The 16406-nt window shown below is 45.3% G+C and overlaps 1 protein-coding gene across 4 annotated transcripts in view; it reads left to right on the top strand.

The window, feature by feature from the left end:
- Nucleotides 1-2683: 2683 nt before the first annotated feature.
- Ralgps2 (Ral GEF with PH domain and SH3 binding motif 2) overlaps nucleotides 2684-16406 on the top strand; it is a 140420-nt gene continuing 126697 nt past the window's right edge. For 2 of the 4 annotated variants that reach the window (XM_051147638.1, XM_051147637.1), the window contains exon 1: nucleotides 2684-2824. In XM_051147638.1, the coding sequence (XP_051003595.1) occupies nucleotides 2740-2824 (85 nt within the window). In that variant the 5' untranslated portion in view covers nucleotides 2684-2739. Of the gene's footprint in view, nucleotides 2825-2939; nucleotides 2959-16406 lie in introns of those variants that run through there. The other 2 variants (XM_051147639.1, XM_051147640.1) reach the window with 2 other exon arrangements.

Below are 16406 nucleotides of genomic sequence, written 5' to 3'. Positions count from 1 at the left end.
TTAGATCGCTTGTTCTCTATCTAAATGGGCCCCTTGGCTTACTCCACGTGAGTAATGCAGAGTAATAAAACTGCTACACAATGGTGACTCCCCTGGAATGACTTTTAAGCATATTGAATTCTTATCGATTTGTATTTTGTATAATAGCATTTCTGTTGTATCCATTAGCATTTTTTGTTCTAAGACTCTGTTATTTCCTCTCTTTTGGCAAAAGCAAATGGATCTCAAAAAGCAACTTACAGAACTATAAAAAAAAATAGTGCTCTGGTGAAGAAAATTTGTTGCAAGTAGTCATTGCTTCGTTTACATATAAATGGATGGGGAACAGACTTTGAGAAGTAACTCAGTTTATAAACAACAAAAACAGAAAGGCTAAGCTTTTTTCTATCATTTTGGCTTTCAGAGCTAGGTTCTTATACTGTAGCTCAGGCTGGCCTGGAATAGAACGCAATCCATCTTAGCTACCTGAGGGAACATCACACCCAGCTTTCTTCTCTGTCATGTGGGTGCATGTGTGGGCACCCAGGCCACAGCTCGTGGGCAGAGGGCAGCTTTCACCTTCCATCTGTTGAGCAGGGTCCCGCTCCTCTCTTCTATCCGCTCATGAGTTGCAGTTGCACACTCCAGGCTGTCTGGCTCAAGAGCATCCAGCCAAAAGCCTGCTGTTTTCCACTTCCCAGTTCTCTGCAGGATTTCAGGGATCACAAGTGATTGCCATATCCAGCTTCTTACTTGCCATCCATAGATTGGACGTGGGTCCTCAGGCCTGCAAGGTTAGTAGTGTCTTTGCCTCCTGAGTCATCTTCCCAGCTTCTGCCACCCCCTCCTTTTCTTTAAAAATATTTTTTCATACAGAAATTCTCAATCTTATCAAGTTCAGAAAATGTTGAACTCTTAAGGTTAATGAAAGGGCGATTTTTCAGGCCTTCAACACGAGCAACACATTTTGCTTATCCCAAATTCAGGCATTCGGTAGGCATAGGAATCTACTGTATACATCGACGAACCCCTGGGCCTTTTCTCTTCAAAGTCTGAGCTAAAACTTCATTGCTTTTACAGTAAACTGTGAAAATTATTGGCAGATGTTGGGACATGGGCTCATTTGTTTTTATGAAGCCCCAATTCAAATTTAAAGTAACTGCAAGACATTTATACCAAATAAAATTCCCTGAAGTTCCTTATTTTTTCCTATGTTAAAAGCAGTTAATAACTTGGGATAATGGTATGTATAGATAAATTTGTATGTGTTATTGTTGGCATACGGCCAACTACCTTTTCCTTCATCTCTTACCAACTTGAAAAAAAAAGATCAAACATTTACTCAACAACTGAAATGTTTGGTTTTTTTTTCACCTCCAACTGTTACTTCAGTTTGCCTGTTGTTTCATTGGGACTTGAAGCCAATAGCATCAGGGGAAAACTACATCCTAATGCACTTGAAGTCTTTATGCTAAATAGTCTGTTTCTTATTCCCACACCCTTTTCTTTATTCTCAGCTGACATTAATCTGACAATTTTTTGCTTTCTTCCTCTTCTTCTTCTCCTTCTTCTTCTATTTCTGTATTTTTATCAGTGATTCCATCACTATTGGAGAGACTTTCAAAGTAGAATGGAATCCGGCCCTGGGCTTTATTGCTTTTTCTTGCTTTCACCTACCTTTGCAGGAGGGTGATTTAACCAACTAGAGTAAGGCAGACAAAAGGCAGTCAAAGGGGTCAGCGGTTAGCTTTTTTCTGTGTAAAAGAGTTGTCCGTTTTGTTTTAGTTATTATAGGGAGGAAGAGAATCAAAGAATTTTGGTCCCTGCACAATCTACAGTCGGGGCTGCTATAGCATCATTCCTCCACATCCTGTCCACGTTGTCTAGACAAGGACTGCATCTATTCCCAACGACCTAAGGATACACCAAAGTGGCTCACAGAAAACCTTTCACTAAGTCACACTGCATCAAATGGTGCTAATTTTAAGTAGGCCACCTAGGTGCACCCCGCGAAACAACACCCGCTCGCAGGGAAAAAAAAAAATTCCACATTTTAGAATCACGTTCCCGCAATGTCGTGAAAATACCGTCCACCTGGAACTCATCAATCTGGAATTGGGGCGGGGCATCAAATATCTGTTATTTGATTATTAAACCGGTGGAGAGGAGCAGTCTCCCGGCTTAACACCTACAGAGGCCTACCCAACACTTCCGGCATGTTAATGTGTGAGTGTACTGACTCCATCATTTATGATCCCATGGCTGTGGGGTGTCTCTTCTCATTTGCAGCCCCTTCACTCGTCCGTCACGACTCCTAAGGACGCCGCCTGCGTGGGCTGGGCATTTGATCTGGGGCGGCCAAACAATTCCTGACTTTTGTTCTCTGGCCCGAAAGGTGAGCGGCGCCCGCATCACAGGCGCCAACGAGAGCCCGCGCGGGAGCGGTGGCGGGGCCCCACCTGTCCGTCCTGAGCCCTGCGGCTCTGCCCTGCGGCCGCGCTGCGGCTGCGGCTGGGGCGCGCGCCGCGGACGCCGCGGACGCCGGTACGGGGCGGCAGTTGGGCTCCACGGGTACAGCCCCGGCGTCCGCGGCGCGCGCCGAGACCCCGGCGACCCGGCGCTCCCGGCCGCGCGAGCGCGCTCGGTTGGTGCGCGCGCCGCTCCGCCTCGCCCCGCCCGCCCGCCCGGCGCGCGCCCCCCTGCGCGGCCGGGGTGGATCCGGCGCACTCCCCTCCCCCGAGCGCCGGCGGCGGGCGCTGAATGAGAGACGCCGGACTGCTCTCGGCCGGGCGAGCGCTGCCTCGGAGCTGCGGGCGAAGCGGAGGCGACGGCCGCGGCTGCACAGGTCGGCGTGGCGGGCGGCCGTGCGGGGAGGCGCGGGCGATGGCGGCGGCCGCGCTGCGCGGCGCGGGAGGGCGGGCTGCGGGTCGCTCGCGATCCCGCCGTGGCGGAGGCCCCGGCGTCGCCTCAGCGCCTCAGGTGAGCCGGGGCCGGGCCCCTCCGCGCCGGCCACACCCCCCTCCCGGGCAGGGCGCCTGCACCCCGCAGCGAGCCTAGGCGGGTGACCTGTTGCGGGGCCGAACCGCCTGCGGAGCGCGGGGTGAGCGGCGGCGTCGCGGCCGAGGCCGCGCGCGGACACGGAGCGGGGGCGGGGGGAGGGGGCTCCCGCACCGCCGCGCTATCTGCCCGCAGCGTCCGGAATTCCTTTGCAGTGTGGGCTTAGGCGAGCTCGTAAACACCGGGCTTGGGGAGGTGATGGGGAGCTGACCTGGAAGGGAGCCCGGACCCGTGCGCTGCCGCGGCTCCCCGCCCCCCTCGAAGCGCTTTTCCTGCCGCCGTGTGCGGTGTAGACGCAGGCGGGTTTCAGGGTGCGTGGGCGTGTTTGGGAAGACGCTGCGAGCTGATAGGAGGTACCTTAGTACGAATGTTAATTTGTTTGAGCTGGGAGGGGTGAGGGAGGAGGAAGAAAGGGGCCTGATGGTCGCTGTGGAGGAGGGGCGTTTGCAACCCGAAATCTCTCTGCAGAAAGCACTCCACAGAAGCATCCAGTGCCTATTGTTTAGGATCGGAGGATGAAAACACGCGCAGCAGTTAATTGAGCCTTTCCCCGTAGGTGCTCTGCGTTCCCCGCCTCTTCTTAAGTACCCCTAGAGCTTTGTTTCTGTACCAGTGTTTGCTTGGAGTTGACTTTGGTGTTGTTTGTTTAATGTTTACCGTCTGGTGGACTCGAGGGCTTTGAAGATGACCATTAGAATTTTGAGGAACTTTTCGTACCCTGCATGCAGGAGTACCGCAGTGCCACAGTGCCACAGTTTCTAACTTGCAAACTGTAAAGCGTGTTTCACCCAGATATGCTTGTTCGGGTTGTAGCATCACAAACATAGTAAGTGCAATACTGTTAACTGCTGAAGTGGGATTTATAACCAAACTATTATTTTAATAATGATAACCTCTGTCGAACATGTGTGGTAGTGAAGCTTTGAAATGTGGAAAATTACTTGTCTTAGCCACATCGTGTGTTTATTAGAGTTCCTTTGAAATAATAAGACCTCCCCATTCCTTTATATTTCACCTTGCACAGAGTTTAGGAATTTGACTTTTTCTGGAACTATTTGTTCTCTTTGTCTTTTTACACCATATTGCAACAGAAGTTGAAAGATCCGCTTGTGTGTCAAGATCACAGTATACTTTTCTGATATTACAGTATCAGGGAGGATATACCCCAAAATTCTGAGAGAAAATACAATTTAAAAGTTAGCCGTGAACCAGATGTGCTTGAGTAATGCAATCTGTGTGCATTTAAATAAGAGCCTATCTTTTTTTAGTTTATTATGTCCTTACACTTACAATTGGGGCAGTGGTCGCGTGCGGTGAAAGATGGCTTTGTTAGTAAAATTAATTTGATTGCAAATTGAAAGTTTTTTTGTTTGTTGTTTGTTTTGTTTTTGTTTTTCTTTGAAACAGGCTCCTGGGCTCTTAACTCCTTGAGATCCACCTGCCTCTGCCTAGGAGTGCTGGGATTACAGGAATTTATGCTTTTGTCCAGAGGACAGTTTACCTATTTTTTAAAAATTTATTTGTTGCTATTGTGCCTGCATGTATGTCTGTGTAAGGCTGTCAAGTTGCAAACGGCTGTGAGCTGCCATGTGGGTGCTGGGAATTGAACCCAGGTCCTCTGGAAGAGCAGTCAGTGCTTTTAACCTTTAAGCCATCTCTCCACACCTTGAGTACCTGCTTACTGTTGTAGTCCCAGGAGATGTCGAGGGATGCTGCAGAATAAAACTAGGTGTGTGCCGTGATAGAGAGATGATGGTAAGTGGGCAGGTCTGTTAGTTTAAAAGTTGAAGAAGTAAAAACTCCGGATGCCTTTTGAGTAAGGACGTTGCCTGCATTTTTCCTTCTGAGAATAGAAGGAGCCATTGGTGAACAAAGGCATCAGGACCTTTGTTTTAAACTGTGTCTGTGTTTATACATAGTGGGTATCTGGTTTCCAAACATACTCAAAATACACTCTACCTGGAGTCAGAGGGTGTGTGTGGTTTATATGTGGCTAAGCAATTATACTTGTGGCTTATATACTTTGTGTGTGTGTGTGTGTGTGTGTGTGTGTGTGTGTGTGTGTCTTATATACTTAAAGGTTTGCTGATACTCTTCTCTCAGCACTTATTTGTTTGCAAGAGTCGTTAAGAAAAGTAAAACACTGCCCTCCCTCCACTGAAACGGTACTCTATCATCCTGTTGTAAAGGGAAAATCGTACTGGAAGTGAAGAATCTCATGTGACGTGGTCATTTTATGCTGTGATTAATAATGAATGGGACACCCATTGTCATAGGTTTTGCACATTTCAAAGCTTTAAGTATTTATGAATATGCTGTTACTCCTTCTTAGGACTGTTGATAACCAACCTTTACCCTATATAGACATTCTTCTCTCCATTCCAGAGTGGGAGGCCCAGTGGGAGGAAGCATGCAGTGGCCCAGCCCCAGGCTGCAGCTCTTACCAGAGTGTGATGGAGGCATGCAGTGGCCCAGGCCCAGGCTGCTGCTCCTACCAGAGTGTGATGGAGGCATGCAGTGGCCCAGGCCCAGGCTGCTGCTCCTACCAGAGTGTGATGGAGGCATGCAGTGGCCCAGGCCCAGGCTGCAGCTCCTACCAGAGTGTGATGGAGGCATGCAGTGGCCCAGGCCCAGGCTGCTGCTCCTACCAGAGTGTGATGGAGGCATGCAGTGGCCCAGGCCCAGGCTGCTGCTCCTACCAGAGTGTGATGGAGGCATGCAGTAGCCCAGGCCCAGGCTGCAGCTCCTACCAGAGTGTGATGGAGGCATGCAGTGGCCCAGGCCCAGGCTGCTGCTCCTACCAGAGTGTGATGGAGGCATGCAGTGGCCCAGGCCCAGGCCCAGGCTGCTGCTCCTACCAGAGTGTGATGGAGGCATGCAGTGGCCCAGGCCCAGGCTGCAGCTCTTACCAGAGTGTGATGGAGCCATGCAGTGGCCCAGGCCCAGGCTGCTGCTCCTACCAGAGTGTGATGGAGGCATGCAGTGGCCCAGGCCCAGGCTGCAGCTCTTACCAGAGTGTGATGGAGGCATGCAGTGGCCCAGGCCCAGGCTGCAGCTCTTACCAGAGTGTGATGGAGCCATGCAGTGGCCCAGGCCCAGGCTGCTGCTCCTACCAGAGTGTGATGGAAGCATGCAGTCAGTGGCCCAGGCCCAGGCTGCAGCTCTTACTAGAGGGGACACACCTGAGCGGTTAGTGTACTGCTACTCTCCAGAAGTTTCTAAGAAGCTTTTAAATGCTAATCTATTAGCTGAAATTGACTTTGTTGTCTCTAAAAGTATGTGAAATGAACATATACAGACTTTTGAGAACAAAGTACATTAAAATGTGTAATGTTTCTTGAATATGAGGTTTTTGTTGGCTAATGTTTGCTTTTGAAAGAGTGGCTTTGTCTGCATTTCACACTTTTTAATTGTTAGTGTTCGGTGAAAACATAATTCAGATAGCATGAAATTACCTTAGTGTTAGTCAGTCAGTCCCTTGGAAAAGAGTGAGTTTATTGCATTACCTTATAATTACTTCCTTAAGATGGTTTAAATTCCCATTAGTTCCTTTTTAGTGAGAGAATGAAGATTGGATATGATAAAATCTCAGTATTTTCCAAATTAATCTTTATCCTTCTTCATGCTTCATAGTTTTACTTTCTTTGATTCTCACGTTACTCAAGAACTCAGGCTAAATATTCCAGATAGGTTTTAAACATCCACCTTTTCCTTCCCTGTCCCTCCCTCTGTCCTCCCCTCGTCCCTTTTTAGAAAAGTGCCTGACACTTGGACAGTCTTCAGTTATCGGTCAGAGGTTATGGACAGAGAGGAAAAATAATTGATATCAAATGATGTGATCACTTTGCTTTTTTTTAATTAGTACTTTAACTAATGCAGTTGTATGTTTAAAATGTTACAGAACAAGACTTTTAATAAATCCTTTGTCCCTCCCTCATCTCTTCATGACTTCCCTCCTAGGTCCTGCTCAGAGAGCTTCAGGTTTTGATACTATTGGCTGTTTCTTCTGATACTTCATGTCTTTTTTTATTTTTATTTTTTTCCTTCTGGCAGGAGTACATGGTTCTGCAGCTGTGTTTTTCAACTTTAGCTTTTTTGTTTTGTTTTGTTTTTGTTTTCTGTTTTTCTTTTTACAGTGGTTTTGCTTTAGGATTCCTTCGCTACCTTGAACTTCCTCTATTGTCTTCCCTGTATTGTGATGTCATACTTTTGGTTACAGGTTCATTGTTTACAATATTATGGTTCTGTAAATATGCTTAACAGTTGAACTGGGCAGTATACTGTGATTAAATTTATTGGCATCAGGTTTTCCTCTGTATTTGTCCTTACTTTCTTATTTGTCCCCCCCTCCCCTGTAGTCTGTCCAAATTTACAAACACATAGGGTAACAGAAAGCAAAGTTTTTAAACGTTGGGAAAGCCCCTCCCAAACCCTCTGTTTCTGTTGAGACCTGCAGTGTTGCTCAGCACTTGGGTTGTGCAGCGTGAGCCTGTGGCTCCCTGTCATTTTGCCTCTGCCAGGCGCCCTGTGTGACTGTGCTGGAGCCTGCACTCTCTGCATCCGTGTCTTCCTCTTTCCTCAGCTTATTTTCTTGTTTCAGTGAGTTGCATCTTTTGTGACATACATATGGCTCATAACTTATAATCCCAGTGCTTGAAAGCTAAGGCAGGAGGATTGCTGGGAGTTCCAGGCTGGTCTGGGCCAAAGTGTGAGACTGTTTCATAACTCACAAGATACGTATGGCAAGGTGAACTTTTCGAATTGTTTATGTTGCTGAAAATACTTTGTCCTACCTTGATCACTGACTGGGCTAGATCCTGAATTAAGATGATAATTTTTCCTTGGAATAGAAGGGGTTGCTTATGATTTCCTGCCTTCAAGCTGTTGAAAGGTCTTAGTGCCATTCAGACTTTTCTTCCTTTACTTGTGACATGGCCTTAAGATTTTTTTCTTTGTCCTCAGAATGTCTGATGTAACCTTGGTATTTTATGTGTCAAGTCTTCATTTCTGATGCACAGAACTTAGTGGGTCATGCAGCCAGTGAGCGGTGCAGGTAGAGTGAGCGGCAGCCTTTGTTCACTGAGCCCTAGTTTGCTGCTCTGTAGAACGTGATAGCAGCTGCAGGTGGCGCGCAGGTGGCAGGCCTTGGAGCTTGCAAAGCCTTCATCTAGCTTTGCATCTGCTTTACCAGTAGAACTGTTACTCTAGAAATGGGAGGGAGAGAAGGCAGAACGTGGAGGGACTTGATGGTGATAGCTTCAAGCACCATCTGAGGGTTTGTGTTTACGGGAATCGCTCATCAGCGGAGAGTATGAATAAATGACATCATCAGAGTGATGGCGGAGGAATACCGCAGAAATGGTAGTGCGATCGCCAGGCTCATCTGTAGAGCTAAGCTCTGATTTTGTAAGTTGTTGTGTGTGCGTATGATGTATGTATGAATGAATAATATAGGTGCATGTGTGTGAAAGTCTTTGTTCTAGCTTCTCCCTTGTATAAGACAGTATCTGTTGGCCACTGCCTACACTAGGCCAGCTGGCCTGCTTTTAGGGATTCTCCTGTCTCTGCCTCCCATCTTGCCTTGGAGCTCTGTGATTACACATATGCACTGCTGTGTCCAGCTTTACGTGGGTTCTGAGGATTCGAACTTACGTCTTCACCCTTGTGCTGCAAGGTTTTACCCACTGAGCCATCTTTGCAGCTGTGCTAATTCTGTGTTCCTAAAGTTTCATACTCCTAAAGTTTCATAAAGATATCTTACTATTGATTTCTAGTATGTAAGGTAAGAGATCCCTGCTCCCCCAGGTCTTGCTATGTAGTAGTGGATGACCTGGAATTCACTATGTAAACCAGGCCAACTTCAAACTTCTGGCAGTCTTCCTGCTTTTTGATAACTGGAGTTACAGGAGTGCAGGAGCGGTCCCCCATGCCTGTAAGCGCACTCTTTTTAAGTACTTATTTATTTTATGTACATTGGTGTTCTTCTGCCTGCTTGTACGTGTGTGGGTGGGTGTCAGATCCCCCTGGGACTGAAGTTACAGACAGTTGTGAGCTGTCATGTTGGTTATGGCAATTGAAACCAGGTCTTTTGGAAGAGCAAAGGACTCTTAACCACTGAGCCATCTCTCTAGTCCAGCATTTCTTTTCCTTTTTTTTTTCCCTTTCTTTATTTTTTTTTAAGTCTTTGATTAAAAAAAAAAAAGATTAAGAAACACTTTCTAGTGTCAGTGTTAACATTTGAAGTTTCTAAAATACAAGTAAGTGCTGGGCTCATCAAATCTTTCTGTATTGTTATAAGTAATATAGGCGTTTCCTTGATTAATAATAGGATGTGTTGTGTTAACGCTGTTTTTTGTTGCGTTTGCTTTATGTTCTTGACTGCAGCCTCGACTGTGATGAACTCCTCCCACACGCCGCCTCCCTGCTGAGTTTGCTGGTGTCTTAGAGTTTGCTTTTTTAGTCTTCATTTATAGGATTTATATGTATGCATTTTGGTTTTCTTCAGAGTTTTGCTAAGTTTAAACTACACTGTAAAGCATTCTCTTTTCTCAGTATCTGAAACAGTTTCCTAGAGGTACCTGCACAGAATGTGAGAGGTGAGCAGGACGGTTCTAGGACTCAGGGTGTGTCCTGGTGATGAGTACTTAAATGCACCCAGCATGTACGTGGCCCTGGGTGTGTTCTACTTCATCCACACTTAAAAGTCCTAGAAGAAAATAAGTCTATGTGGATTTCATAGGTGAAAGGGGTTTTGTTTTGTTTTGTTTTGTTTTGTTTTAGTAGAGCACAAAAAGTACTAGCCAGAAAAGTAAAGATTTTAGTGTGTATTGACAGTATCTAGACATCAAGGAATAGTTTTAAGAGAACAAAAGGGCAAATGGCAAATTAGAAAATGTACTTATCTCTGCCAGAGGGCTTGTATGGAGTATATTTTAAAGACACATCATTCTGAAAATGTACAAACAAATGGGTGAACACTCTGGATAGGTATTCACAAAATGAAATGTCCTAATGGCCAAGACAGCACAGTACTTCTCTGTCAAATTCAGAAAGGTTTAATTTAAAATGACAGTGTAATGTTGTCCCCCAGAATGGTATTAACAAAAATGCTGGAAGCACAGTGTTGACCAGCACGGAGAGAGGTTTGACTTGGGAGAGTCCCTCAGCAGCATCTGCTAAAATCCTGCGCGTATGTTCATGGATCCAACAGTCACACTGCAGAGAGCACGTAACCTGTCAGCTGCTCCAGTCCTTTCATTCTCTGCAGATAGAAATCAGGAGTAGGTGAGAAACTGTTAGAGTTGGACAAACTCTGAGTGCCTAAGGCCTAGGAGTCGCAGTAGCAGACCCAGAGGCCCTGTAGCTTCAGTCTGTGAGAACTGAGTGCCCCTACTCCCGGCTTTAACCCCAGCAGCAGCTCTTTGGCTTCAAGCAATAGCGAGCAGTTGCAGGCAGCCACTGTGGCTACGGCTTAATATGACAGCTCTGAGTAAGCTTCTGGCATGCTTTGGATATTGGGTGCACAGTCCCTATAGTAGCTAGTGCTAACAGCTTTTCATCCTACCTAGGGTGTCGGGACCCTTGGTCCTTGAGACTTGGCAGGTCCCTGACCTCTAACAACTGTGCCCCACAGTTTCTTGTCTGGGCTGTGCCCTTTATTGCCCACCGTCCCTCCTGCAGTCTGTGCACACTTCAGTTGTTTCTGGCTGTTGCTGCTGCCTTGGCTGCTGCTTTCATTGCTCTGCTACATTTTCTGCTGAGTCCTCTTGATGTGACCAACTCACCATACTGTAAGAGCGATAGAGATAAAAAGTAACAAGGGAAGACCACTGAGAAGCCTATTGTGGGCCTAATGCTGCAGCACTTGGGGGTCAGCATGGGAGCCTCCTGACTCCTCCCTCTGTGAAAATGGCTGCTAGGGTCCAGTGGGGCTTGCAAGTCAGCATTGACTAGAATGGTGCTTTAGAGGTCCAGAACTATGCTCAGACAACTGTTGCTGTAGTGTTCCCTCCAAGACAAGCCTAGAGTGCATAAAGAGGTTAGGTTGCTACTAGGGCAGTTCCTCTGGCTGCCAAAGGGACTGTTTGGCCTGCTGTCATCTACTCTGGGCAGCCAGGCACCAGGGAAGGCTCTAGCAGCTGTCAGGCAGTCAGGTCAGCCTGCCCCAACAGAGCTTATATAATAGAAAGTAAACATTCAGGGGGTGCTACAACAAAGATCTTCCACTGACTTCTGTAGTGCTTTAATAGTGGTTACCAGTGCTGTAGTCTTAGTCACACACGTTTGCTCGTTTTGTCTGTCTCATGCACAGTAGAAGTCAGCCAGATTGCATGTCTGTTAGTACAGCAGTCAAAGTACATGCACATTAGAAAAAAAAAAAAAACCCATAAAATTTCATATCCTTGGAATAAATGGAGAATTGGCACTAAATGACACCAAAGTGTCTGCCATTGAGGCTACAGAACATCTGCGATACAGAACAGTAGTGAAAACCACCGCCCTCCCCACACCAGGTGTTCTCCAGCATTTAATTTGTGTGTAAAAGTCAGAATGATTTAACTGTCCTTAAAGAAGGTAGAATATTAGTTTAAGCTTAATTTCTTTCTTTTTTTTTTTTTCTTCTTTTTTTTCCCCATTTGTTTTTGTTTTGCGAGACAGGGTTTCTCTGTGTAGCCTTGGCTGTCCTGGACTCACTTTGTAGACCAGGCTGTCCTTGAACTCACAGATCCATCTGCCTCTGCCTACCTGAGTGCTGGGATTACAGGCATGTGCTACCACGCCTAGCTAATTTCTTTATTTTCCTCTGCTGCTTTTTCTGCTCTGCAGCCTCCCTGAATTTACTTTCCTGTTCTATAGACTCCTGGTGCAGTGTTGAGAGGGTTTTGTTTAAGCCAGCTTTGGAACTGTTATCCTCTTGCCTCTGCCTTCCAAGTGCTGAGATTATGGGCATGCATTACCTGGCCCTGGATTTTTGCATGAAAATGAATTGTATATATTAGTTGTACATATTAGTGGAACTCAGAGCGGGACTTCAACCCTTGCATGCATCTTGTGCTAATCAAATCTAGCCCTATCTTCATTCTCCCCCTACTGACCTCTAGTAGTGACTATGTACATTTAGGGGGACTTGATGTGTGTGTGGGTTCACTTTTTAAAAGTACATTTATCTCTCTACCTGTCTATCTATCATCTATCGTGTGTGTATGAGTGTATGTGGCATGGTGTGGTTTGTGTGTGTGTGTGTGTAGGTCAGAGGACAGCTTTGTGGAGTCAGTTCAGTTCTCTTGGACCTCTGTGTGGGGCCTAGGGAGTGAACTCAGGTTGCCAGTCTTGTGTGGCAAATGCCTATACTGTTGGGCTACCTCACTAGCCTTAATTTCCCCTATTTTATCTTTTGTCATGTGATTTACTATATTTTATTCACCCTAAGTTGGCTTCTATTATAATATTCACTATTTAGCGTACATCTATGAAAACAAACATAAAAATGACAGCATCCTGTTTAGATATTTTAAAGGGTAAGGAAATGGATACTTTGAAATCAATGAAACCTATTTAGTCTGTGGCTTAGATTTGCTTTAGTGAGACCTTTTTGTTGTTGTTGTTCCTAATGTAAGTTGGAAAATGAATTTGTCTATGTCTGGAGAAAAGGCTTAGTGGTTAAGAGCATTGCTGTCTTGGGGGACCCAGGTTCAGTTCCCAGTCTGTCTGCGGCAGTTCCAGGGGATATGACACTTCTTGGTGCACATACATACATGCAGGTAAAACACTCACAAACATAAAATAAAAATAAATAAATCTTAAAACAAGACTTTTCTTGATGAAAGTGTATTCCTGAGCTACATCGCAGTCCCAGTTTCCTTTTTTTGTAAAGCGGGCATCTGTAGAATCTCTGTGAAGGTAAGTGACAGCGTGTTAGTAGAGACCACACCCTCTGAATTCCAGACACCTGATGCAGCTGCAGCGTAGTGGCTCTTATATCTGATCAGCTGTGATACAGAGAAATAGTTTAGAATTGATCAGAGCTTTCCCGGCCTGGGATTAACTTAGAAAATCCTTGTGTATTCGGTGGCACTTCTGTGCATGTGCCAAACCTTGATAGACCCTGTAGGGTTTGTAGGCAAGTGATTTCAGGATTGATCACCAGAACTCTTAGTCTGTAAGTGTTCAGAAGTTGTCATTTAGGGGTGACTTCTGCTGCCTTTCTCTTAGGTTCGATATTTTTGTGTGTTTGTACCCCATTTCTCAAGTCAGAACATGAGTGAGGAAACTGAAACATCTTGAGGGTTTTACTGACAAGCAGCTAACTTTCGCATCTTTTCGGCAGGTGGTGGTTCTTGTTTTCTGTGTGCGTAGTACTTCAGAATGTGGCCCAGGTATCATTGTTTACAGCTTGGGGAAAGACAAAACCTTCTGTGTGAAACCACAGCAACTCACATCAGATAGTACACATTTATACATCAACTGGGAGAGTACTAGCTTTTCACAGGAGGCAGCACTCAGGAGTGGTGTAGCCCCTATGGAAAGGCCATACAAATACTGAAGATAAGGCAGAAAGAAAGTAGTCCTGGTGGCTTACTGTATTTAGAGGGCTTATTTGGGAGGGGGTGGGAAGTGCAGCTTATTAGGCAGGGCAGGGCAGGTTTTGAACCCTTGAAAATGAAGCAGAATAGATGAGCTCTGAGATACGCCGTGCAGTCAGCCACTGGTTTTGAGCGTCTTGCTCCATTTCCTTCTCAAGGCTGAAGAAAGTTTGTGATTGAAGATTGGAGAAATCTAAACTGCTTAGAATGTGTTGAAAAGAGAGATGTCTTTTACGAATATATTACAGTCTTCCTAAAAGAAATATTTTAAAAAACATTGATAGAAAATAACATTGCTAAGCTTTTCTTTCTGTTAACCAGTCTTAGATAGTTATGTAGCAGAAAAAAGGTGTAAATTTTTATTGCAAGTAAAAAAGCTAGATGATAGAGGCCGGAACTCACCTGCCAAAGTTTTATTCTCTCTCGTTTGTTCTTTTTTTCTTTTTCCAAGACAAGGTTTCACTGTGTAGCCTTGGCTGTCCTGGACTCTTTGTAGACCAGGCTGGCCTGAACTCAGCAGTCTACCTGCCTCTGCCTCCCAAGTGCTGGGATTAAAAGCATGCCCCACCATCCCTGGCCTGGCTCTCTCTTGTTTTCTCTCTCTCTCTCTCCCTCCCTCCCTCCCCCATTCCCTCTCTCCCCCTCTCCCTATCTCCCCTTCTGGAATTCAAACTCAGGGTCTTACATGTGTTAGGCAAGTAAAGTACTCAACCAACTCAACTGCATTTTCAGCTGTGCCAGAGGTTTTTAAAAGATTGCTCTATGTGGGTTTGAACTTCAGGAAACTCACAATACTATTGAAAACTTCTTTTGCTGTACTTGTTTTTCCAACCAGTGCTTGCAGCTGTCAATTGGCTATAGTAACTGAAGACTAATGTGGACCAGAAGATAAACTATAGGAATGAAAATTTCATCTATTTAGAATGAGAAATGATAGTTGGCAATAGGTTTTCTTCCTTTTATTCTCTTGATATAGTATAGAAGACCAGACTAAACAGTAGTTGGAGCAGAGACAGTGAGATGGCCTAGCTGGTAAAGGTGGCTGCTGCCAAGCCTGAGAGCCCATATGTAGAAAGATAACTGATTCCTACTTCTGCAAGATGTCCTCTGACCTTCACATGCATACTGGTCTATGTACCTACACATACACACAGTACAAATGAATGATATGTATATAAAATATAATTTTTAAAAACTGAAAAATCAGTAGCTGTACCCCTGACCCATGTTGCAAATATGTGATGCTGTTGTAAATTATATGATCTCCTTAGTAATGACCAAATGTGTACCCATCGCTGCTTAGTTACTATAGCTAGACAGATTAGAACAGTTTGAGCTCCAGATTAGCAGTGGTTCATCTGACTCAGTGTCCTGTAATTCCTTTGAAGGAAATTTGCTTTTTGCCCAGAACACTGCATACCTCCATGGCTATGTTTCATGCAACTGTACTGCAATAGATGGTTCAGCATTGGCCATTTGACTTAGGGGCCGCTAAAATGGCTAAAGCTATGTAGCAATGTGGGGTTATTTGGTTAGGAAAATAAAATCAGTTATAGCAAACATGGAGTTAATTTGCTGTTAGGCTAAGAGAACTGAAGCTGGAAGGCTGCATTATATTAGAGTCCTGTAAAAACTAGTTTAAAGAAGTGGAAAATAATTCTAATCAGAGGCTGTGAATTACAGCACATTTAAAGGAGAAGAGGAAGCTGTGTAGTAAGCAGAAAAGAACTGGGCATATTTGCGTAGACAAGCACAAGCTACATGCTCTGAGAGAACAAGCTATAAAGCAGGTGACTGTTCTTCCCTGTAATGAATCCTGTCTTAGCTACTTTTCTGTTGTTGTGATAAAACTCTGTGACCAATAGCAACTTGAGAAGGAAAGGGCTTATTTCAGCTTACACTTCCAGGCAGCAGTCCCTCACTAAGGGAAGTCAGCACAGGAACTTGAGGCAGGAGCTGCTGCGGAGGCCATGGAGGAGTGCTGCTTACTGGCTTGCTCCTCTGGCTCCCTCAGCTTGTTTTCTTATACCCCAGAACCACCTGCCCGGGGGCGACACCACCCTCAGTGGTCTAGGTCCTCCCCTGTCACTCACTAACAAGAAAACGCAGTGCAGACTTTCCTTAGGCATATCTTATGGAGCCGTAGCTCAGTTGAGAGCCTCTCTTCTCAAAATGACTGGCTTGTGTCAAGTTGCCATAAAACTAGCTGGCACAGCTACTGTTCTTGAGACCATTTCAGCTTCCTACTAGCCCCCTCAAAGATTGTCAATTTCAGTATCAGAGTTTTAGCTTTAAAATGCAGACTCTATCTTTTAACACCTATATTAAGTGGGTAAAGTTCTGTTTTGTTTCATCCTGTGAGTGATGGGTCTTACTATAGCTGAGTGTGACCTAGAACTCGCTGTGTACCACAAGCTGGCTTTGAATTCAAGCAGTCCTCCTGCTTTTCAAGCGCTGGGATTACAAGCACGAGCCACTCACTAGTCTGGGCTCAGGGTGTTCAACTTCTGTCTCATTTCACACCTGCAAAAGGAGCGTCCTCATAGTATTTTGCTTCATATAGGTGATGTGAGGGTTGAAAATGATATATGCAAAGCTTTTACAACAATGCTATACACAAATAGTGTCTAATACAGTAACATGTATTTTTATGTAATGCTGTCTGAGGTAATTAGATTTCCTTTTTTTCCTTTGTTTTATTGTTAGCAACGATTATCAACTTGAATTACCTGTAGTTACTTATTTCACTCTAAGCCCACAGGTGGGTTGCTAAAATAACTAGGATAT

This window comes from Acomys russatus, chromosome 6 (genome assembly GCF_903995435.1).
Source record: "Acomys russatus chromosome 6, mAcoRus1.1, whole genome shotgun sequence".
Taxonomy (NCBI): domain Eukaryota; kingdom Metazoa; phylum Chordata; class Mammalia; order Rodentia; family Muridae; genus Acomys; species Acomys russatus.
This window is presented reverse-complemented; position numbering and strand designations above follow the sequence as displayed.